Source organism: Bos indicus x Bos taurus, chromosome 10 (genome assembly GCF_003369695.1).
Source record: "Bos indicus x Bos taurus breed Angus x Brahman F1 hybrid chromosome 10, Bos_hybrid_MaternalHap_v2.0, whole genome shotgun sequence".
Lineage (NCBI taxonomy): Eukaryota > Metazoa > Chordata > Mammalia > Artiodactyla > Bovidae > Bos > Bos indicus x Bos taurus.
The window spans coordinates 33,981,325-34,007,579 of NC_040085.1; the positions used below are offsets into that span (position 1 = coordinate 33,981,325).

Here is a 26,255-nt window from a genome sequence, read left to right on the forward strand (position 1 = left end):
CAGGTACAGCTGGAAATAATGAGAAGCACTAAACAACATAAACACACAGAGAATTGAGCTGATGGTTGAGATGAAAGTAACATTTAAGCTCCTGGAATCCACTACACTTTATTGCCCATAACAGTTAGAAAAGAACTTTCTGTTATTTTCATCTGAAAATGTTTTTGCTCATAAAGCAACATTCATCTGCTAGAAATGTTCTGAAGGGAATGGGAAGATCAGAGATGGGGCACATAGGATTTCTTGCAGGAGATAAAAGGGCTTCCTTTGGTAAATGACAGTGGGACTGGAGAGGCAGGGATGAATTCAGAGAATGTTTGAGACATGACAGCTAACATTTAGTACTATCTATGAGTCAGGTCTGAGGAGGACTTACAAATAGCTGTGAAAAGAAGAAAAGCGAAAAGCAAAGGAGAAAAGGAAAGATATAATAAGCATTTGAATGCAGAGTTCCAAAGAATAGCAAATGCAAAGAAAAAGAGGAAAATAACAGAATGGGAAAGACTAGAGATCTCTTAAAGAAAATTAGAGATACCAAGGGAACATTTCATGCAGAGAGGGGCTTGATAAAGCAAAGAAATGGTATGGACCTAACAGAAGCAGACAATATTAAGAAGAGGTGGGAAGAATACACAGAAGAACTGTACAAAAAAGAGCTTCACGGCCCAGATAATCACAATGGCGTGATCACTGACCTAGAGCCCGACATCCTGGAAGGTGAAGTCAAGTGGACCTTAGAAAGCATCACTACGAACAAAGCTAGTAGAGGTGATGGAACTCCAGTTGAGCTCTTTCAAATCCAGAAAGATGATGCTGTGAAAGTGCTGCACTCAGTATGCCAGCCAACTTGGAAAACTCAGCAGGGGCCACAGGACTGGAAAAGGTCGGTTTTCATTCCAATCCCAAAGAAAGGCAATGCCAAAGAATGCTCAAACTACCGCACAATTGCACTCATCTCACACGCTAGTAAAATAATGCTCAGAATTCTCCAAGCCAGGCTTCAGCAGTACGCGAACCGTGAACTTCCAGATGTTCAAGCTGGTTTTAGAAAAGGCAGAGGAACCAGAGATCAAATTGCCAACATCCACTGGATCATGGAAAAAGCAAGAGAGTTCCAGAAAACATTTATTTCTGCTTTATTGACTATGTCAAAGCCTTTGACTGTGTGGATCACAATAAACTGTGGAAAATTCTGAAACAAATGGGAATACCAGACCACCCGACCTGCCTCTTGAGAAACCTATATGCAGGTCAGGAAGCAACAGTTAGAACTGGACATGGCACAACAAACTGGTTCCAAATAGGAAAAGGAGTACATCAAGGCTGTATATTGTCACCCTGATTATTTAACTTATATGCAGAGTACATCATGAGAAATGCTGGACTGGAAGAAGCACAAGCTGGCATCAAGATTGCCGGGAGAAATATCAATAACCTCAGATATGCAGATGACACCACCCTTATGGCAGAAAGTAAAGAGAAACTAAAGAGCCTCTTGTTGAAACTGAAAGAGGAGAGTGAAGAAGTTGGCTTAAAGCTCAACATTCAGAAAATGAAGATCATGGCATCTGGTCCCATCACTTCATGGGAAATAGATGGGGAAACAGTGGAAACAGTGTCAGACTTTAATTTTGGGGGGCTCCAAAATCACTGCAGATGGTGACTGCAGCCATGAAATTAAAAGATGCTTAGTCCTTGGAAGGAAAGTTATGACCAACCTAAATAGTATATTGAAAAGCAGAGATATTACTTTGCCAACAAAGGTCCATCTAGTCAAGGCTATGGTTTTTCCAGTGGTCAAGTATGGATGTGAGAGTTGGACTGTGAAGAAAGCTGAGCACTGAAGAATAGATGCTTTTGAACTGTGGTGTTGGAGAAGACTCTTGAGAGTCCCTTAGACTGCAAGGAGATCCAACCAGTCCATCCTAAAGGAGATCAGTCCTGGGTGTTCATTGGAAGGACTGATGCTGAAGCTGAAACTCCGGTACTTTGGCCACCTCATGGGAAGAGTTGACTCATTAGAAAAGACCCTGAAGCTGGGAGGGATTGGGCGCAGGAGGAGAAGGAGACGACAGAGGATGAGATGGCTGGATGGCATCACCGACTCGATGGACATGAGTCTGAGTGAACTCCGGGAGTTGGAGATGGACAGGGAGGCCTGGCATGCTGTGATTCATGGGGTTGCAAAGTGTCAGAGATGACTGAGTGACTGAACTGTACTGAACTGATGAAGCAGGTGGCTTCCCTCATGGTTCTGTGGTAATGAATCTGCCTGCAATGCAGGAGACACAGGAGATGCGACTTCGATCCCTGGATTGGGAAGATTCCTTGGAGAAGGGCATGGCAGTCCATTCCAGTATTCTTGCCTGGAGTATTCCATGGACAGTGAAGCCTGGCGGGCTACAGTCCATACGTTGGCAAATAATCGGACACGATTGAAGCAACTGAGCATGCATGCCCCTATCTGTGTGTCAAACACTGGGCTAAACACATATCAAACATCATCTAATTTAATCTTTGGATAGACCTATGACATAATGAATGAAAATAAATCTCTCTCATTATAGGTATTAAAAAAAAAACAATTATTGACATAAATGATGTTTAAAGTAGCAAAGCTAGAATTTAAATCATGTCTAATTTCAGAATCCAATATTCTAATTTTCAAAAGCATATTTAGAAAAAGGGAAAATCAAATAGTGACTCTATTTTTTTTTCCCCCCTCGTGTGGGAGGCAGCACTCCCTGTGACTCAGTCCACACATCTAGGCACATGAGGAGAGCTGAGGCCAGCAGCAGGGAAGGAGGGATGCAGAGGAACTCCATGGAGCTGGTCCTTACATCAACAGCTGCTGCCCCCATCAGCAGCACGTCATAGGTCTCCAGTTCACTGGGCAAGGTCTAATTCAAAACCAGGATTCAGGAGGAACAGCAGCAGCCCACCCACCCTTCAAAGGATCCTCCCACATGATCTGAAACCACTACCAGGAGGTTCTGGGCTGTCTGGAGGCAGCTGGTAACCACTCTTGGGGTGAGGAGCAGGGTGCCAGCATGAGGGAGTTGGGTCTGGTGATCACTCAGGTCCCCACAGCGCTGTGGCCTCAAATCCAGGAGACAGCATCTGCTCCTCATGGCTGGCGGGCTTCTGCAAGGACAGAGCAGGCTGTACTCTGGAAGAGAAAGCACTATTCCATTGACAGTGACTTGAAAAGGGAGGAGAGACATTCTTTAAGGTGAGACAGGGAATTCAAGAGGAGAAAAATAATAAAGGAACATAATTATAAACTTATTTTAGTCACATTAAATTTTAGAATTCATTAGGAGACAAAACTGAAATTTCACAGAAGCTATCTGAATGTCTCAGATATACATGGAGGAAGATCTGCGTAGCAATGATAGTTTAAATCATTATATTACCCACCAAGAGAGCAGAGTAGGAGAACAATATGAGACCAAAACCTAATTTGGGGAAATAAAGATAAATGGCAGTAAAGACACAGTGAAAGTTGCTTAGTCTTGTCTAACTCTGCAACCCCATGGACTATACAGTCCATGGAATTCTCCAGGCCAGAATACTGGAGTGGGTAGCCTTTCCCTTCTCCAGGTGATTTTTTCCAACCCAGGGATTGAACCCAGATCTCCCGCATTGCAGGCAGATTCTTTATCAGCCGAGCTACCAGAGAAGCCCTAATAAAGACACAACTTGAAGGTAAAAACAGAACTAGCATCTCAACATCATAAAAGACAAAGAAGAAAAAAACAGTAATGAGTGCTCACTCAATAAACATGCCCTCTTCAAGGCGCCTACACCAATTCAGATTGATATACATTCTATGTATTTATATGTCTCTAAATATTTTCATAAAGTGCATCTGTATCTATTTATATGTGATCAATCAGTTTATACATTTGTATCTTATGGTTTCAAGTTAGCACTTCAAGCAGAAACCTCATATAGTTAAATTACTTCTATTTTTAACTGAACTGTGGGGCTTCCCTGGTATCTCAGCTGATAAAGACTCTGTCTGTTATGCAGGAGACCCTGGTTCAATTCATGAGTCAAGAAGATCCACTGGAGAAGGGATAGGCTACCCACCCCAGTATTCTTGGACTTCCCTGGTGGCTCAGCTGGTAAAGAATCAGGCTGCAATGTGGGAGACCTGGGTTTGATACCTGGGTTGGGGAGATTTCCTGGGGAAGGGGGTTGCTACCCCCTCCAGTATTCTGGCCTGGAGAATTCCATGGACGATATAGTCCATGGGGTCGCAAAGAGTTGGACACAACTGAGCAACTTTCACTTTCACTGAGCAGTAAAGTGTTATACTTTATCTTATGTTGTATCTTATGTTATACACAGAGCAGTTAGCTTATGTTTAAGAACATATAATTCAAACAGAAGGATCAATAGGGAACATATTGACACAAACAGAAAGAAACTCAGAACAGCTGAAGAAATCAGATTACTTCTACCACTTCAACCATACATTTTAACACAAATAACTAAATGCTAAGAAATAACTTGGAAGAAAAGTTATGACCAACCTAGACAGCATATTAAAAAGCAGAGACATTACTTTGTCAACAAAGTTCTGTCTAGTCAAGGCTATGGTTTTTCCAGTAGTCATGTACGGATGTGAGAGTTGGACTATAGAGAAAGATGAGCGCCAGAGAATTGATGCTTTTGAACTGTGGTGTTGGAGAAGACTCTTGAAAGTCCCTTGGACAGCAAGGAGATCCAACCAGTCCATCCTAAAGGAAATCAGTCCTGAATGTGCATTGGAAGGACTGATGCTGAAACTCCAATACTTTGGCTACATGATGCGAAGAGTTGACTCATTTGAAAAGACCCTGATGCTGGGAAAGATTGAAGGCAAGAGGAGAAGGGGACGACAGAGGATGAGATGGCTGGATGGCATCACTGTCTCAATGGACATGAGTCTGAGTAGACTCCGGGAGTTGGTGATGGACAGGGAGGCCTGGCGTGCTGCAAGTCGCAGAGTTGGACATGTCTGACTGACTGAAGTGAACTGAACTGAAGAAATACTGTCTCATTTTTCTTAAATGTTTTTCTATTTTCTGCTTAATTTTGAACATTTTCTTCCCCTGATTAATTCTGCATATTTAAATCCCTCTTAAATTTAAGTACTCATGCTACATAGTTGTCCTTCTCAAGAAAAAAATAGTTTTACTTAATTTATTGAGAAACAATATTAAAGAACAAAATCCACATATTGACCGATTTTCAAGATCATTATTTGACTCCTTTCCTTTTGGAAATACTCTGTAATTAAGAAGAAAGTAATTTCCAATTTTAAAATAATTCTAATAAGTGTGAAATCAACAGAGAATGTCTTTCAAATTCACAATACGTGGTCAGTTTAGGTTTCAAAGTTTCCTGCTGAAGGATTTTTTGCATTTGCCTATTAGAATCCTTAAAGTTTCAAGGAAATACTCATTTGCCAGAAGAAAGAAATTCATAAGATGATCAAAATGATCCAAGAATGAAATACAGCTACTGCCTCCCAAACCCAGATACCTGCTGAAAGTCCAGCAAAGAAAGAACATAAGCACACCAGTAAAACAGGAAATGAGACAAATAGCAAGTTGAGAGACAAAAAGTAAGGTATATTGGAAACATACTTTCATAATTTATACAACAGTAATTATTATGATCAAATGAAGAAAAACACTAAAGCAAACGAAAGTTTAACAGACGCATTTGAAAAAAAAAAAAAATCCCTACTGCATGAGACTCTGACCTTCTTTTAAAGTTCTAGCTCTGATCTCCATGACAAGGGAAGAATGCCAACTATGTTTTTAAGCAACATTTCTGTATTAAGTTGTTTCTGGATTGAGAGGAACATTAATGTCTGATAAGATTAGACATAAATTAGAGCTTAGGGTAGTTGGTGACTCTTCCGACTTCGGGGACTTTGGAAGTTGTACCTATAGATTTGTTACAAGAGACATTGGTTCCTGTGCAGCAGAGAATTCTGCCAGAGTCCCCACCTCCAAATTACAGAGATCTTGTCTCCTTATACACAAGCTATCATCTAGGCAGAGGTTCTCAATGGGTATAATTTATACCCCTTTGGGTACAATTTTGCCCATCGCAAGCATATCTGATGTGTATAATTTTGATTATACCTGGTATCATTAAGCATACCTGATGGGTACAGAAGACATCTGGCAAGGTCTAGATATACATTTTATTGTCATGATATGAGGGAGGGGTGTGCTACTGTTCCAAAAGATTAGAGGCCAGGGAAACCTCCAAGCATCCTAAAATTAACAAGATCTATTCATTAGATGCCAGGAGCATCCCTCTTCTACTTATGACAATCAAAATGTGTTGACAATTTTCAAGTGTCCCCAGAAGTGGGACAGATGGACATGCTGGCAAGCTGTGGTTCCTGTCTTATATCTGCAAAAGTGTATTTAAGTCCATATGTGTCTATAGTAACCCCATGAGTTGAGTTTGAATGTAGTTGAAACTAAGAAGACCCTCTGGTAGGTTATACAATAGAACAGTTCACTACTAGGTTAAAAGTTATTCACATAATATAATATAACCCCCATTAATATAATATATGCAAAACTCTTTGGCTGGTGTTAAATATTAAAATATGATATTGACTGAAACAATTGATAATATCTAAAGAAAAAATTGCTAGCACATAAGCTAAAATTCTGTATGAGCAATGTTAGTAAGTGGATTAAATATTGGTAAATGCATCTCTCTTGCTGAAGTCATAGGAAATCATGTCTTCCTGTGACAATATCAGCCTTTGATTTCTCATTTCCTGATTGGTTCCATGCACTGACTGAAGTGCCTTTCTATCATCCAATTTCTTATATTGTTACCTAACTTCTAAGGTGCTTATGCTGTTTTTCCTAACCAGAAACTCATGTCTTTTGCATACTTTATATTTTCCTCTGCACGAAATGTTTCTTAGTAGGTATATTTATAAAATAAACTGATCAAGTCACAAGCATGTTCATGGAATATATTATTGTAAAACTCTGTGTGTGATTTATTTATTATTATTATCTTTTTATTTTCATGGGAGAAAAGCATACTAGAAAATGCCTCAATTTTATATTTGGGAGGAATACATTTATTTTTGGATGAGGGAATAAACCCTTTTTTAACTAAAAATAAACTTAAACCCTTTTTTAACTAAAAATAAACTTAAAAAGGCACAGGATTTTTGTAGTTACACACATATATTTACAAACATGTTTATGTTTACTTCTCTTAGAGGATGTATTTTTATAAAGTGAGGAAGGGAGAAGGATAGGAAAATACCCCAGGGAGAGAGGCAATGTAAACCTTCATTCAAACAACATTTAATCACATATATGAAGGCTTTCAAGAGAGAAAACCATCTTTTCAGTATTATGGAAATTCTACAATCATCTATTTGAATTCATATCTGCATAACAGGGGTGGGCAGAAGTACTTAACTGACAACAGCAGTCAACAATACTTGTCTGAGTTAAGTTGTCAATACTTTTAATTATACTGTTAAAACTGGCTGGTTCCTATCTCACTTCTTTGCATAGATGCTAAAAATAAAACTTTTAATGAAAGTTTTTTTTTTCTCCTAAATATTAAACTATGGCTGTATTCTACATTAAGATGGAAGCAGAGACGGCACCAGGAAAAAAAAAATATGTGCTTATTTTCTTTACAAGATCCATATACTTGAGGAACTGATCATCTTTCCAAGTGATCTGTGCTCCACAGTTCAGTGAAGACATCTTGTCAGTGTTCTGCATTGAGAAGCTCTTTAGAATTGGGAGGTTAAAGAATCCATCTGCAAATGCAGGAGACCTGGGTTGGGAAGATCCTCTCGAGAAGGGAAGGGCTACCCACTCCAGTATTCTGGCCTAGAGAATTCCATGGACAGAGAAGCCTGGAAGGGTACAGTCCATGGGGACTCAAAGAGTGGGACATGACTGAGTAACTTTCACTGTCACTTTTCACTTTAGAATGAGAATTTCCATTGTCTTTGACAATTTCCTTAGATTAAATACCCTATTGCCATCTCTGAAAGAGTGAGAACCAGGAAGCAAGAAGATAACCCAGGATGGCAGGAGCAGTTCAGTTCAGTTCAGTTGCTCAGTCTTGTCCAACTCTTTGTGACACCATGGACTGTAGCATGCCAGGCTTCCCTGAACATCACCAACACCTGGAGTTTACTCAAACTCATGTCCATTGAGTTGGTGATGCCATCCAACCATCTCATCCTCTGTCGTCCCCTTCTCCTCCCACCTTCTATCTTTCCCAGCATCAGGGTCTTTTCAAACGAGTCAGCTCTTCACATCAGGTGGCCAAAGAATTGGAGTTTCAGCTTCAGCATCAGTCCTTCCAATGAACATTCAGGACTGATCACCTTCAGGATGGACTGGTTGGATCTCTTTGCAGTCCAAGGGACTCTCAAGAATCTTCTCCAGCACCACAGTTCAAAAGCATCAATTCTTTGGCACTCAGCTTTCTTTATAGCCCAACTCACATCCATACATGACTACTGGAAAAACCATAGCTTTGACTAGATGAACCTTTGTTGACAAAGTAATGTCTCTGCTTTTTAATATGCTGTCAAGGTTGGTCATAGCTTTTCTTCCAAGGAGCAAATGTCTTTTAATTTCATGGCTGCAGTTACCATCTGCAGTGATTTTGGAGCCTCACCAAAAATAAAGTCTGCCACTGTTTCCACTGTTTCTCCATCTATTTGCCCTGAAGTGATGGGATCAGATGCCATGATCTTAGTTCAGCTAAAGTAAATTCATCATAAAGACTCTGCAAAATATCATGTCCACTTGGGACATTCAATTTTCAAATATTTAGGAGGAACATAAAAATAAAATCTTTAAACAAATCTTTTTTTTTTTTTTTCAAGGCAGCTCCATTATAATTTCTCATTAAAATTCTGGGAAATGAGGTGAAGTATACTTATATGACATATTGACATGGGAAAAAAATTAGAGTTTATTTTATACAGTTTAAATTGCATACTATCATATAAGGCTATAGTTTCTTCTTTTTAAAGACAAGATCTTAACTACTTGGGGATGCGGAAGCTAAGATGGGAGAAAATAGCACAAATATTAATGTTCCCAAAATATTAACACTGCCTCAAGGTTTCATTGATTAATGCTTTTAATAACTTCTGCAAACATCAGAAGAACAAATATGGCCACTTAATTCAAATAAAGGAACCATGTGTAATAAATACTGAGTTCCATTTAATAATCATTCATGTTAAAATATGAACAGTGAATGCTTAAAATATTATTATCTTGGTAAATGTAAATATTCTCCCCAATCTATATTCACTTGAGAAGATAAAATTTTACATTTCTTATTACTAAAGTTTTAACTTTAACCTTATGTCAAGTACAGAGATCCTAGAAATGGATCAGTTAATCAAGAATCTACCAATTTTACAGCTGCTCTCATGCTAGAAATGTAACAGCTGCTTTGGCCCACAAAGACCTTAAGTTATAGTAGGAATGGATCAAAGGGTCTTTAGAGAAGGAAACAGGAAACAGTAAGGTAGAAGAGGAATAATTTGCACTAAGAAAATGGATAGTTTACATTAAAACATTTCAGAACTGATACATTAAAATGATAATCATCATTTCTATTTTGTGCTGCCTGGTGAGCAATATTCTAGGAGCTTTGCAAAGTTATTCCAAATAAATGTTAATTGAAAATGGAAAACATTTTTCTTTTCTTGGAAATAGAAAACTGAAGCTCAAGATATTAAGATATTGGCCATGGGCCATATACATATAATGTTAAATTCATTAAACAAGGAGGCCATTAGACTGAGGTGTAAGCCAGCCAAAATCAAAGCCTATGAAAGGATCAAGGTTACAAAACTGAAATCTAAAGATGACCAATCACAAACAGACAACCAGGCTTGAAACTTTGAAAGTAAAAGTGACTCAGTTGTGTCTAAGTCTTTGCAACCCCCATGGACTATACAGTCCATGGAATTCTCTAGCCAGAATAATGGAGTGGGTAGCCTTTCCCTTCTCAGATCTTCCCAACCGAGGAATTGAATGGGGGTCTCCTGCATTTTGGGTGGATTCTTAACCAACTCAGCTATCGGGGAGGCTTTAAACCGTAGCCAGTCAATATCTTGCTTATTTGTTTTTACATTTTCTATACGTGTCGCCACAAGCTCCTGTCTATGGAGCACTCCTGATCACTTCCAGTTTGGTGCTGGTGGATCAGAATCAATTTCTGCTCTAATATGAGTTTAAGAGCTTGCTTAAAATTTTCAACATGCCTCAGTTTACCTTTTAATAACATGGGTGTGGGTGCGTGTGTGCTTAGTCATGTCTGACTCTACAGTCTATGGACTGTACCAGGCATTGTAAGGGATAAAAGCTATGATAGTGTGGGTCAAAGAAAATTCTTTAAATGAATACTCTCTTTAAAGTTATCATTCATATAGGGGCAGTGGTTGTACACTCTTTTGCTGTCATTACCTAAAATGTAGAGAAAATAAACTTGAACTTACCATTTCTGTATCTAATATACTCTTTTGAATAACCTTAAGGGTTTGTCTTCAACTTTTGAGTATAAATTTATTTTATGAGAGTAAACTAAGTCTTTTAGAATCAAGTCATACTGTTGAAAGAAATAAATCCATAAGAAGGACTTTTTGTGTTGTTCAAACTCATTCTCTATGCAATAGTACAGAGGGTTTTGATGAAGTCAACAGTGAAACGGCTAGATAGCATCACTGACTCAATGGACGTGAATCTGAGTAAACTCCGAGACATAGTGAAGGGCAAAGGAGCATGGCGTGCTGCAGTCCATGTCAGTCCGTGCAGTCCGTGCTGCAGTTCGCAAAGAGTCAGACACAACTTAGTGACTGAACAACAACAACAGTGAAATAATAGCCAATGATTTTGAAAGAAGTATATCTTCTAATGTTATTGTTGTTGCCATCTAATATGCATGTTCCAAATGCAGTTTTACTTTGAAGTTCTAACAAGGAGGGCCCTTCTCAGTAACTAACGGGCTTACTAAAGGGGGAGGACTGAGGCAGGACTTAAATGGTTAGAGTTGAAGAACTGGTGGGAAGAGGAGAATGGGGGTATAGAAGTCTATGATAGAGGCATCATTGAATTACCATGTCTATGAGGCTGAGAAGAGATGGGATGGGATGAATTAATATGAAAAATAAGAATACATCTGAATAAGTAGAGCATTCCAGGTTATGTTAGAAGGCTTATTTTGTTCTTTTAAGTAAAATTATTGTCCATTTACTTATAAATTCCCTTGTATAGCCTTGAACATCTCCGTGTGTGAATATGGCAAACTGCCTCCTGTTTCCTCTTTAATCAATACCTTGTCTCTCATATTATCTTTAGATTAATTTAGTCACAATAGTTTTAAAATAACCCAAAAAGAAGTTATATTTGTTCAATTCAGTTATTCTGTATATCTCAACACTGTAGAAAATTACTCAGTAATTCATCTAACAATAGTCACCATATCTGTTACATGATATTCCAATCTGTCTTTAATTTTCCTTTTAAGGTCCATGATATTCTGCTTTGGTTGAATATTCATTTGATTGAAAGAAATAAACATGCACTCTTCAATAAGCTTCTTGAGTAAAAGAGTAAGCGATAATGGCTTTAATCTATGGTTCACTCCTCTTCATACAATTTCTGGTCTTGCTTTGGAAATAGTTGAGGAACAAGGGTCTTTCAATAGCTCTGATTGTTTCCTTTCATAGTTTTCCTTCATTTGGAAAATAGAAATTGTAAGTAAAGGGAGCATGGAATCTCATTTGAAGATAGCTGAAAGTACACACGAAAACTCCAAAACTGACAAGTGTTAAAATGTATTAAGTAACTATCTTTCAGTCGAGTTCAGTTCAGTCGCAAAGAGTCGGACCGACTGAGCGACTGAACTGAACTGAACTGAAGGATAGTTACTTAATGCATTTTAACACTTGTCAGTTTTGGAGTTTTCGTGTGGACTTTATATCTTATAAAAGAAATATCTTTAATTGTAGGTGCCTACAGATAATAAAGCTTTGGTTAAAACTGACATCCAATGTAGTATATATGTTCTTCAGCTGATTTTCCAGAAAATATATCTCAAAATATATTGAAATATATTTCTTCACTAAAAGATTTCTTACTTCACTGAAAGATTTTACCAGTGTTTGAGATTAAACCATTTAAAGTTTGGCTTTTATTAAAAATAAAATGCTATAGTTTATGAAATCAAAATCACAGTATACTATATATATATATATATATATTCACTTCAAAGAGCAATAATTTCTTTTAGAGGACCATAGGCATAACTGGACTTCTTCATTTAATATAAATATTTGAATATATTCTTCCAATGACATTTTCACTTAATTACTATTTAAATGATGATTATTTTACTGGATAAATGTAAAAATCACTTTAACTACAGCTACTATGTTTAGGAAAGTGTTCTACTTTTGTTCAATAGGCTCATGCATATTATAACTTTTTTTTTCATATTATAACTTTTAAATAATGAACCGATTAACCTATGCAACAATTTTATTTTCAATGATCTATTCTAATACTGCTTCAAATAAATATAAGCAAGTTAAAAGAATTATTACATATTTTCAAAAAATGTGAATGAAATTAAATAGTGGCTGAATATTTAAAGGTCTGTTATTAAAAACTGTACAATATTTGCTGCAATTTCATCTAGCATTTTTAAAAATTTAGATGAATTTTATCCACTATTTTTCAAGGCCTTATATTTGAAGCTTCTCATTCCAGTCTATATCATTTGTCCTAACTTGCTATTGTAGAAATTAAAAATATTATAAAATAAGCCTCAGCTTTCAGGAATGAGCACTGTGCACAAAAATTTAATAATTTAAACCATTTCATTATGGTGATTAAGCTACTCTTAATAGGACATAGAAGGGTGTAAAATACCTCTAGGCTTCTGTACTTGCTAAATCACTATCCACACATTTTAAGAAGAAGCAAATTAACTGGGGATAGTAAATAATTTAAAAAGTTTTAATAAAATGACTACTGTATAATTTTAACACATTGGCTAAGAACAAATCTCACTTGAAGATTTAGAACATTAAGCTAAGTGGACTGTTTCATTTTTTATGCAATATGAAAACAATTATATTATTTATACTTAGGCCTTACTACCTCTGCTCATCAATTACTAATACAACTACTTCTTTTGATTGGTTATTGTTTAATTGGACACAACTAAAACTTAACAAGGGGAAATATGCTTTAGAGACACATTTTTGTGTGTTTTTTATCTATTATGACCATCTATTTTTCATTCTTTCATGTTTCAAAAATGATACAATTATATATAAATATGTTTTTATATATATATATTTTTTTGTGTATATATATACATATTGTGTGTGTGCAAAATAGACTGTCCCAGAATTTGTCAGTGTAATATATTTTAGGAAAGGAGATCTTAATAAACTAAAGTGTAGCGTTCACATACTGAAAAATGTGTTAGGTACAAGTTAGAGTATTTGACATCTCCTCCCTTCATACACTTGAACATTTTCAGCTGTCAAACTGTTATGTGGCTAGTCCTCAGATATTCCTGAACCCTAAATAATAAAGAACAAATTATACAAGAAGCAAGATATATATATATATATATATACAAATATATTCCATATATATATACATTCCATTTGTTATATTTACTCAATGCATTTGCTGACTAGCTATAATATAAAATATATTATGCTGAGAATACAAAATGCATAAACCATAGCTTTATATATCAAATGGATATATGATATATAAAGTATATGAAATGACTTATTTTATATTCTATATGAATTATTTGCATATGTGGCACAGCTATCCAAATTAAGCACAAATACCATATTATTTTCATTCTTTTAAGAAATCATCATAAAAGTTAAATTGTTTATCATTTAAAAATATTATCAAGATTTCTGCATGGGTAGTTTTACAGGAATAAGCCTTAAGTACTTAAGGCTTCTGGAGTTGTTACCAGTTATTTGTACCTGGCAGATGCTCAGACACATAACCAGATTCTTCAAAAGAGTTGGGAATACATGAAAGAGAGCTTTTTGAAAGACATTCGGGCATTCTCACCAGCAACTGGCCAAGCTGCTGGCACCCAGCCGTGTTTCCTTGTAGGCTGGGGAACTTGCCTCTGAGAGGAAGTGTTGTTAGATTATACCTTCTGCTCTGCAAAGTCACCTTGGGATGCAGATCTTTTCCTGTGCATTAAATGAATTTGGCTTTGCCTATGTCTACTGATGTCTTTTAGTCAATTACATCCTTGTGACACTAGAGACAACTGTGCCAATTCATCTGATATTAACAGGATTGAATTTTAAGATCTGGTGCTGAACTTATTATATCTGAAATCTATTAGGAAGCAAAAACAGGGGAAGTTAGGTCACCAAACGAATCCTAGAGGTTAGTATATTCTATGGAGATTAAAGATCCTGGCTCTTGAAACTTTAATTCAAAATTCCCTAGAGCCAATGGGTTCCACAGCTTTTATTTGTGTCACAGCTTCCACAGAGAGGTGTGAGCAGAGTGAAAACAAATTGCCCAATAGCTTTAGGAACACTGAAACTTCCTGCATAGCTCTAGAGGAAAAACATATTCCTGTGATTACCAATAAGAATAAAGTACTTCAAACTGTATCCACGTCCTGATTACCTGAAGGTGTCTCTTATTTATTGGAGAATTGAGGAGAGGTTTCTTTAAAATTTTGTTTTTCTTTCTGAAATTTGTTTTCACATGAACCTCCTACCCTATGAGCTTATTCTCATGAGTATAAAGGCCAGTGAGAAAAAAAAAGGTAACATTCAACTGTGGAATGGAACTTACCATTTAAGAGCTGCATTCTTTACAGATAAAACTAGTAAGATACTTGACAAGTATAAGTTTGCTTATCTATAGGACAAACAGCACTTTGAAAGCTGAGTTTCTAAAGTATAGGGACAAGAAAGGGTTAAACAGCAGCCAGAACCTTGCTCCTCCCATTACTCACACTCACACTCCGCACACATAAACATGCGTGTTATCTGTTGCAAACATAATCCTTCCATATTTCAATTATCTTTCCAAATTTAAAGTAAGATAATTCAATCTGCCAACATCTTTAAGACTAATACAAACATAGACATTTTGGACTGATTTCTATTTTCCATTTTCTGCATTAGGAAAGAACCACAAAAGAAAAGAACATCGTTGCTTATTGAAGTGTATAGTTGCTTCCACTTCATTCTTTTTCTTAAAGATTTTGCCACCATGTAAATAACAAATAATACCTCAACTAAAATTTACAGCAACATTCCTGAAGTTTGAACAGATTGTACTTAGCTTGCTTCTTCTCTTCAGTATAACCCACACCACCTGCTATGCAAAATACCAGGCATCATTCTCTAATAACCCAACACCAGTGGCATTGTTAAACTTCTTAATTTCATGAGTCTAGGCATTTTTACACTAAAAGCAAATACAAAGCACACTATGTCTGCATTTTTTGTTAGCCCTTTCAATGAAAATAGTTAAAAATCCATCATATTCAGCTCTCAGAGTTAAATAATTATCTGTTAGGAAAGTAAAGCAAAAAACCAGCACATAATATCTGCCTGAATTATCTCAATGTTACTACAATTATGTAATCTACTCTTACAATTTCAGATAGCAAACAGCATTGCAATGATTCGGTCTCCACAATTTAAGCAAAGGACACCCTCAGATAGGTGAATAATTTGGGCAAAGGACAGGCAATTGCTGAAGCAGAAACATAAACAGTGAAAACAAAGGAGTATTATAATCTGAATTAGCAATTACTTCCAATTTCCATTTTGCTTCATTGCACACAGCCAGTTTTTAACCATTAGGCTTGTTGATTCTTTGGCCTTAACCAATGACATAACACCATCATAATCATCACACACATACTAATACAATTCTTTTCCATTAGTGTGTATTAGCTCAAGTAATAGGCAGACTTAGGGAAATTATAGTTTAAATTGGGTAGCAATAATGTAGAAATATTGGTTCCTAATCCATCTCCAAAAATTATCTAATTTTCTTCCCTTGTCCTCCCAATAGAAATACATAGAGAAAAATGTACTTACACTGCACAATGAGCTGCACCAAGGCTTCTCTTGGTTTCACGTTAAATCCATTATACTGGCTAGTCTGACATCGGTACATTCCTGACATTTCCCTAGATACATTCACAATTCTCAGAGTTCCATCATAACTCTCCATTTGCATATTCCCATCAGGCATTGCGACTTCTTTATCCGCTCTAGACCAAAGGATGATGGGTTTAGGTTTTCCAGTTACTTGACACTGCAGTTCTATTGTGTCTCCTTCTCTGGTGACCAAAGGTGATTTTTCCTGTGGAACAGTCAGATTGGGTGGAACTTGAAATGGGAAAAAGAAAATTTTTCAAGGTTAGTATATACTGGTAAAGCATATTCAAACACAGAAAATCATAAGGAAACAATTTCTGCTGGTTGAAGAAGTGTGACAATTCAGATGACAAAAATTACAGAGACCTTGGGAATAAGTGGCACATACCCTCATTTAAGTAATTCTAAACCGTTTTCATGTTCTCAAATGAGGACTTCAAACATTAGCAAGATAAATAAGCGTTAAACTGGAATGCGAATGATCAACATAAGAACAATCTACTCCATAATTTGTCATTATCAACCATTAACTGGGTCTTTAACATCTGCATTTCACAGAAGAGTGATCCTACTTGCTAAGGTAAAATTAAGTTTTTCAGTCTTCTGTAGGCCATTATCTCTTACCCAAAGATGCTATAAGAAGGGGATAAGAGATATTATAGACTTAGTAGGTACAATAAATGCAATAGGAAGGGGAAAAAGAAGAACCTTTGATATAAAATCCAAAGTTCTGAAAACTGATTTTGAAACTGACCAAACTGCTAAGGTTTAGGATTTGTTCTCCCCCCTGAGAAAATGAAATGGAACAATGTATTACAATGCCACACTCTGACAACTGACCGTATTAATCTTTTTGATTGTTAATATTTTTTGACATTTGAATTTCATATGATTTGCCTTGAACACATTTTGAGTTCATTGTAAATAGGTTGTTACGACATTGCCACTATTTCTATAAAATGTATTTCAAGTGAGTTTTGAAAAATATATTTCAATAATTTAAGAATGTACTTTTCTCAAGTAAAGCTAATTTCTGATGTTACCGAAGATATTCATGAGATGGCTCAGATGGTAAAGCGTCTGTCTACAATGCGGGAGACCCCGGTTCAATCCCTGGGTTGGGTAGATCACCTGGAGAAAGAAATGGCAATCCACTCCAGTACTATTGCCTGGAAAATCCCATGGACAGAGGAGTCTGGTAGGCTACAGCCCACGGGGTTGCAAAGAGTCAGACACGACTGAGCGACTTCACTTTCACTTTTAGGTTGATTTTTAAAAATTGTGTATTATTATTTATTTTGGCTGCGCTGGGTCTCTTTTTGTGTCGCGGTGGCTTCTCGAGCTGTGGCGCGTGGCTCACTGGTTGTGGTGTCCAGGCTTATAGTTGCAGTATGTGGGATCTTAGTTCCGCCCAGGGATCCAACCCAGGTCCCCTGTACTGGGAGTGCAGATTCTTAGCCACTAGACCATCAGGAAGTACTAGATTGATTTTATAGTAAGTTAACTTTACCACACTTGAAAACATGAACTAATAAAAGGGAAGTATTATTCAATGAGTTTTTTTTTTTTTAAGGTATCTTCTGTTCCACTGGAAGACTTTTACTTCTCATACAAATGTATATGAATTCAAAAGTATTTATACAATAGAGGATCTGTAAGAAAAGCATGGGCTAAATTAGAATGGCAGAATAAGAATAACCAGAAACATACACATAATTCTATCCCTGTGAAAATGTCATGCATTTTCCCCTTTGGAGGTAATACTGCATATAAATAAAAAGGCAAAAATTTTATTTGCCCTTCTAGCATTACTGTGCTCCAGTGCCCAGGAACAAAAACAAACATATTTAACCTTTAATATATTTTTCTACTAATGTTGAACTGTTTTTCTTTTATACATAGAAAACAAAATTTACAAAGTGATATCAGAATGAATTATCTTGCTGTTTAAATATCTTCATGTCTACTTTTCCATTTAATTCCTTCATTTACTTCTAGTTTAAAAAACTATTTAACCATGCACAGCATCTTAGAAATTAGAAAACATGAAACGTTTACCACTATCTTCTTGAAATATATATACATTCTAGGAAATGGCATAAACAAAAACATGTTTAAATATGGCTGCATTAAAAAAAAACCTATATGATTAAATCGTTTACTCTTGTAAATATAAACAACTAAATAATGTAGCTAAATAATTTGTTCTTTTTGTAGTGAATCACCAGAGAATGATACAATACTAAACAAGCATCACCTTGTAACAACAGGATCAAAAAAAAGCTGAAATATTTATTCACCCTCCATGAGAAAGGATACAGAATAACAGCAATAACCTCAACATTTAACATTAATTATGCTCCTATTGTGTACCTGGCATAGTTAGGAATTTTACATTTTCATGAATTCTCATGACCATCCTTGAATCAAATGTTTAATATTATATTTGGCAAAACTAATACAATTATGTAAAGTTTAAAAATAAAATAAAATTAGAAAAAAAATAAATAAATAAAAGAAAAAAAATAAATAAAAAAAAATAAAATTTAACAAATGAGAAAACTGAGAATAAGAGAAGATAAATACTTTGATTTGAGCAGAATTAAAAGTGAGGCAAATTGATAGCAGGTGGCTGATGTAGAGATATGAACCCTGAAGCAGGCTTTAGCAAGCAAACTATGGTGTTTCAAAGGAATAACGAGTTAGCACTGGACTCCTCTCCTTTTGCTTATAATTACTTTATTCCTATGGACAAACTGGAACAGTTTTCCCTGCCTGTCTCTTGGTTGGAATCTCAGGGACAATAAAAGAGTCTAGGTAGAAATGTGATGGAGTATGTAACACATATGTTGCAAATTACCTTATCTTTCTATGTTGTATCTTATATGTCTGCCTTAAATATCTATATATAACAATACTAGAATAATTCCCATATATGGCAAAATAAATATCCAAATTATTTTACATTTGTACAAAATAAATGAAAATAAATTATACATTAAAAGATTATTTAATGGAGTGTTATTTAAAATCGAAAAATTTCACTTCTTACAAAAACAAGTCACACGACTTTGGCCAAGCTTAAACACTCTGAGTATGAATTTCTTCATTTTTGAAAATAAGAATTTATATTTAACCAACTCCATGGGTATTAATGTTCTGATTATAGGAACAAACAGCAAAACATTAAAGATAGGAGAGGGCTAATAAAAGTATCCATTTTCTGATTTAAGAAGATGAATATTCAAAGATCTTATTACATTAGGCCAGTCTAACAAAAAGAGATCCTTGGCTAGCTATATTCTTTTTAAGTTTATCATGCTAAATAGTTAAAAAAAAAAAAACAAAAAACTCCCTTGTAAATGTAATCATTTGTTAGATAAACTTTTCTCCTTTTGTAATAAAAATTATAGAAATGTAAACCTCAGTTTTAATCTAGGTAAGTTACAAATTTATTTTTAATATATTTGCTCATTTTAAAATAAATACCAAAGTCCAGTTAAAATACAGCTTATTTTTCACCCTTTCCATGATGTTTTTGAAATTTTTATTTCAGAGTTAACCCTTTCTTTGCAACCTTCTTGGCTAAGAAGGTCCTAAAATGTTAAGTTTTTATAGGCTTCCCTCTTTCCACATTATATTTTCCATTTTCTAGAATGCTCTAAATTATCATTATTATTATATTTGTTTCTGTTAGGAGATTTTATTTGTTCTCATGAATATCTCTCTGTTTTGTAGGGTTATAATAAGAATTATAACTTTACCTCAAGATTCTTTCAGTCTGTAATTGCAGCCTACTATGATTTTCCAAAATTCTTGCAAGTCCTTAAACCTTAACCTTAAGCACTATTTATTTCTTGACTTAGTTGATAGCTAATTATGAGGACACTTGATCTGCTAATTAAAAACCATAGACTTTTCTTTGTTTCAGCATTTATTCTAACTCATCACTTCCAATCAGCTGCTTTGGTTTGTCTATCAAATATCTCTCTTATATCTCCCCATTTCTTTTCATGGCTATAGGAAGATTTCTTAGTAAAGTCATCATTATTTCTTCTTGTGACAATGTCCTAAGTGGTCTTTCTGTCACCAGTCTAATTCTTCCTGTCCTCCTGCTTCCCTGTCATAAGATTTATCATCAGAAATGCAATTATATTTCTGTCACTATGAAAATTTCAATCCTCAATGAGAGTGCTCATCCTAATACTGCTTTAATTAAAAAAGATAAACTGAAATCAGACTGATTTTATTACAAAAAATCATGATATAGTCACATAATAAATTATGATGCAGCATTTTTAAGTGATGATGTAATTAACCCACACTTATTGATAAAGATATTTATATTGTTAAGCAAGAAAAGCATTCTTGTGAATAGTATGGCCAGCTATAACCACTATTAATAAGTGAGTAAAAGATGTTACTGAACCATATCATATTTTTATATAGAAAAGACACATGCCAATGAATGTCAGCAGAGAGCTTCTTAGAGGGGAGACTATACATGATTCACCTTTATATTTGCAGAATCCCCCACTCTCTTTTGCAGTCTCTGAGTTAATAGGAAGTCAGTAAAAATGTTTATACCAAATGTACAAATTAAGACAGTGAGGCAGTTGATCACTGAGTTAGAGAGGAAAATAAGACTTACATGGGGGAAAATGTAGAGGAAAAGAAAGCCTAGAAGGAACTATGCTGAAACACTAACAGTAGCTCTCTCTGAATATGGAATTATTGGTAAATTTTAGTTTTGGTATATTTTTCTTCATCTTTCACTCTTCTATAATATGTGCTATATGATTCCTTGATGGCTCAGACGGTTAAGCATCTGTCTACAATGTGGGAGACCCAGGTTCGATCCCTGGGTGGGGAAGATCCCCTGGAGAAGGAAATGGCAATCCACTCCAGTACTATTGCCTGGAAAATTCCATGGACAGAGGAGCCTGGTAGGCTACAGTCCATGGGGTCGCAAAGAGTCGGACATGACTGAGTGACTTGACTTTACTTACTTTACTTACTTTTACTATGCATATTAGCATATTGTAGGATTCAAGAACTCAGAGAAACTTAAAATGTTAATGCAACCTATCTTCCAAAGCTCATTTGATGAAAACTCCACTTTCCAATAACAAGAGTGTCAGTCCAGATACACTGGTCTGACAACACAGTCTTAGAAACGCTCTTCTAGAATCACTCACTCCTACAACACTCATTTACTTACAGTCCCACTGACAGTGAACCTCAGTGCTCTCGCAGTTCTCGCCTGTGTTCAGCAAGTCTGGCCCTGTCTTCTAGCACTCCTGCTTATCCCATGTGTTGAGATTCAGTTCAGAGTTACCACTTAGGTGGTAACTTTGCCTACCCCTCAGTTGAGCTGGTTGTTCGCTCTTCTTGACCACATATTGTGTGTATACCCATTTCACCTGTACTCATGGCTTCACTCTGTATTTTCTCCCATGTCTATACCCCCAACCACGCAGGTCTGTGAAGGCACAGAGTGCCATGCTCTATCTCTAAAGCCTGATGCCCTACTTTTCTGATTGGCACAAACCAGGAAGTTATGAAATAACTGAGGAAGGAAGAAGGAGAGAAAGAGCAAAAGCAGTTAAGAAGGAGAAAAGATAAAATGCCAAAACTATAACAGAAAGAAAAGTGAAAGCCGCTCAGTCGTATCCCACTCTTTGTGACCCTATGGAAAATACAGTCTATGAAATTCTCCAGGCCAGAATACTGGAGTATTCTCCCTTTTCCAGAATACTTTCCCTTCTCCAGGGGATCTTCCCAATCCAGGGATCAGACCCAGGTCTCCTGCATCGCAGGTGGATTCTTTACCAGCTGACCCACCAGGGAAGCCCATAACAGAAATAAACATGATGGATAAAAATCATGAATAGTTTTTAAAAAGCAATAATGACCAAATGTAATAATTCTACAATTATTTCAATTAGCAGAATTTCCTCTAAAATATATTGTTAATATAGATTTCAAATGTAGTAGTTATTGAGATCTGGGGAGGTATGTGAGAGTTAAGGGGATCTTCCTGATGGCTCAAAAGGTAAAGAATCTGACTGCAATTCAGGAGACACTGGTTTTATCCCTGGTTTGGGAAGATTCCCTGGAGTAGGAAGTGGCTTCCAACTCCTGTATTCTTACCTAGAGAATTCCATGGACTGAGGAGTCTGGCAGGCTACAGTCCACGGGATCTCAAAGAGAGTTAAGAGAGTCAAAAAAGGGCTCTTGCAGTTTTCCTTTTCTTTCACCTTTCATTTAAGATTTGGATAGATAAATCATAAATTAAAAACAAACAAACAACAAAAGTGCCAACAGGATATATTATTTAATTTGGTCATAATGGTTTTCATGCTTTTTCTCTAATCAACTAAGTTTTTTTAATTAAAATATTGTCTCATAACAAAAACATCAAATTAAGTAGAAATGTAAGAAATGTCTACAGCTTGGTTTATTCATATTATATTTGCTAGAAAAACGTCTCCCCTATTAAAAACACAAAGATACATATAGTCTTTGATATATAGCCTATAATACACTGCCCTTGCTTTGATCTTTCTTATCTAAAATGCTATTGTAGGAGATGCTATAATCAAAGAGACTTCAAAAACATGATATGGCACCAAAACTTCTAATTCCAAACATAAAAAAAAATAGGCAAGTAATTTGAGCAAACTGGTTTTCTGTCAACTTTTCCATTGTATCACAGGCTGTAAACTAAAGCAAGTGTAGAAAATAACAATGCTTTCATTTCTTCATTAGGAAGGAAGGTGAGGAAATTCAATTTTAGCTTTTACTCAGAAAATGGTGGACTTATTTTCCTCACCCAAAAGAATACAGGGGAAAGTTAGTTCATCTCAACTATATGAGAAAATATCATGCTGCTAGAAACAAAAAAACCAGAATACGCTTATTATGGGCTTATTGCTTTAAAATATATAAATCTGTATAATGTATTTTAATAGTAAATAATTAAATAAGGTGCATTTCTTTAATATAAAAATTGTAATAAACTAATAAGTGGAATTGTATCCAGAAGGACATCCAGATTCATATTTTCAAGAACCCTAATATAAGTATGGCACTAATTAATTATATTTGAATTTTAGGGAGAAGTAATTTATAACACATATGTATGTTTTAGAGTGGAATGTATAATTCATATTTAAAACATAAATAAATAAGACCAAAATAATATATTGTTTATAAAAATGAACCTCAGAAATCAAAATTCAAGCATGCTCATGCTGACTAGGTCTATGTAAACACATGTAAAAAAGTTAAGACTCAAGTAAATAGTTAATTTGTAGATTTAACTAATCCAAATGAACCAAATTTATTGTATTTTTTTTAACCTTCAAAAACAAGTGAAGTAAAACTTTCCTGTAGACTTTATGTGAGTTTCAAGCTTAGTGATCCACTGATTGAAACTCAAAGGTTAGAAAAATCCTTAATTCAGACCTTATAGTTTTAAAGGAAAGATATTCTCTCACACTTGAGTGCTTTGTCAATGTCTAAGTCAGCAGTGATTTTTTTTTTTCCCCCTGCAACACATTACACATTAGCTTTGTAAGCATGTGGAGGAGGAAATGGCAACCCACTCCAGTACCCTTGCCTGGAGAATCCCATGGACAGAGGAGCCTGGTAGGCTACAGTCCATGGTGTCGGAAGGAGTCAGACACGACTGAACAACTTCACTTTCACTTTCTTGAAAGCATGAGACTTACACATGAATATAGTTGGATTTAGAGGTTTTGAAAAATCACAAAATGATTTGACATGGAGGTACAGAACTGAATAGATGGGGAAACAGTGGAAAAGGTGGCTGACTTTATTTTTGGGGGCTCCAAAATCACTGCATATGGTGATTGCAGCCATGAAATTAAAAGACACTTACCCTTGGAAAGAACGTTATGACCAACCTAGACAGCATATTAAAAAGTAGAGACATTACTTTGTCAACAAAGGTATGTCTAGTCAAGGCTATGGTTTTTCCAGTAGTCATGTATGGATGTGAGGGTTAGAATATAAAGAAAGCTGAGTGCCAAAGAATTGATGCTTTTGAACTGTGGTGTTGGAGAAGACTCTTGAGAGTCTCTTGGACTGCAAGGAGATCCAACCAGTCTGTTCTAAAGGAAATCAGGCCTGGGTGTTCATTGGAAGGACTGATGTTGAAGCTGAATCTCCAATACTTTGACCACCTAATGAGAAGAGCTGACTCATCGGAAAAGACCCTGATGCTGGGAAAGATTGAAGATGAGAGAAGGGGACGACAGAGGATGAGATGGCTGGATGGCATCATGGACTCAATGGACATGGGTTTTGGGTAGACTCCAGAAGTTGGTGATGGACAGGGAGGCCTGGTGTGCTGCGGTTCATGGGGTCACCAAGAGTCAGACATGACTGAGCGACTGAACTGAACTGAAAGAACTGAATGGGCCTCCCAAGTATCTCAGTGGGTAAAGAATCTACCTGTAATGCAGGAGATGCAGGATAACCGGGTTCAATCCCTGGGTCGGGAAGACCCCTGTAGAAGGACATGGAAACCCACTCAAGTATTCTTGCCTGGAGGATCCCATGAACAGAGGAAACTGAAGGGTCCATAGGATCACAAAAGTCGGACATGGCTAAAGGGACTGAGCACACATGCAAAGAACTAAATAGCTTGCAATTGCAACAGTTATCAATGGCATATCAGTAATGCCTTTTAATAATGGACTATGGGTTAAGTATGGAGAAATAAATGGCAACCTACTCCAGTATTCTTGCCTTGAGAATTCCATGGACAGAAGAGCCTGGCAGGCTTACAGTTCATGGGGTCACAAAGAGTTGGACACAACTGAATGACTGACACACACATGCGGTAAGTAAGATAAGCCTGTGGTTAAGTGAAATTGTCAGCATCTGGTTCTAACTCCACTCAATTTTCTTCCATTCAATTAAGTATCTTCAATCTAAGAGAGAATAATATCATAACTATAAACTATATTTTAAGACCTTTACATACTAATGGTTGAAATATTTTAATTATCATGCACCTCATACAGCTATGAACACATTTTGATGAACACACCACTAAGATTTGGAAAAACAGCCTTAATATATGGAATTTATAAGTGGCCATTGGAAAACATTCATATGATATAAGGCAAATCTGATAACTCCCTTCAATATAAAAATAATTCTAATCCAAATATCCAAAATACTTTTTAAACAAATAAGCTTGAATCATTTTCTTAATAATTTGTGTCAATTAAAATATCTAGTAAGATGTGTTTGAAAGATATTCAAGGTGACAAAAGAAATCCAACATGCTAAAGACTCCTCACTTAATAATGGGCTTTTCATATATGCTTTCTTTCAGAGACCATGATGGGTAACAATATTTGATGAAAGACAGCAACACTCTAAAAGCTCATTTCTCACGACAGAAATAAAGGTTGCAATAGATACTTCCTTCCATGTTTGTAAAAACATGGAGATAATATGGTGATTTATATGATATGCAGCACACAGAGTACTTCTGTAGTTTTTTAAAAATATGAAGAATATCCCAGAGCCATAGGTTAATATGGTATAATAATATATTGCATTGCTGCACTTTCTTCTGAATTATCTTCCCCTTTATAAATAAATCACCAAAATCTAATTGATGATTTTTTCTCTCTCCTTCTAAAAAGATCTTACTATTTCTGAGCTAATCTTCCTTTAAAATATTATTCTATAATTCAAGTAGCGTCAGCAGCTCCCCATTTTCTAGAACTAGACTAAATCCCATTGTTTGTTTTCCATCTTACCTGCCACCATTATTAATTTATAGTGCTTCTGTGAAAAGCTCTCTATTCAACTTAGGTTACTTTTGGTCTGCTCTTGGGCTTCCCTGGTGGCTCAGATGGTAAAAAATTTGCCTGCAATGCAGGAGACCCAGGATTGATCCCTGGGTTGGGAAGATCCCCTGGAGCAGGGAATGGCTACCCCTGGAGAAGGGAATGGCTACCCACTCCAGTATTCTTGCCTG

The 26,255-nt window shown here is 36.0% G+C and overlaps 1 protein-coding gene across 1 annotated transcript in view; it reads right to left on the reverse strand.

The window, feature by feature from the left end:
* Positions 1–26,255, reverse strand: part of MDGA2 (MAM domain containing glycosylphosphatidylinositol anchor 2) — a 914,699-nt gene that overhangs the window by 223,988 nt on the left and 664,456 nt on the right. Inside the window, exon 8 of the mRNA XM_027553676.1 lies at positions 16,166–16,459. Within this exon, the coding sequence (XP_027409477.1) occupies positions 16,166–16,459 (294 nt within the window). The remainder of the gene's footprint in view (positions 1–16,165; positions 16,460–26,255) is intronic.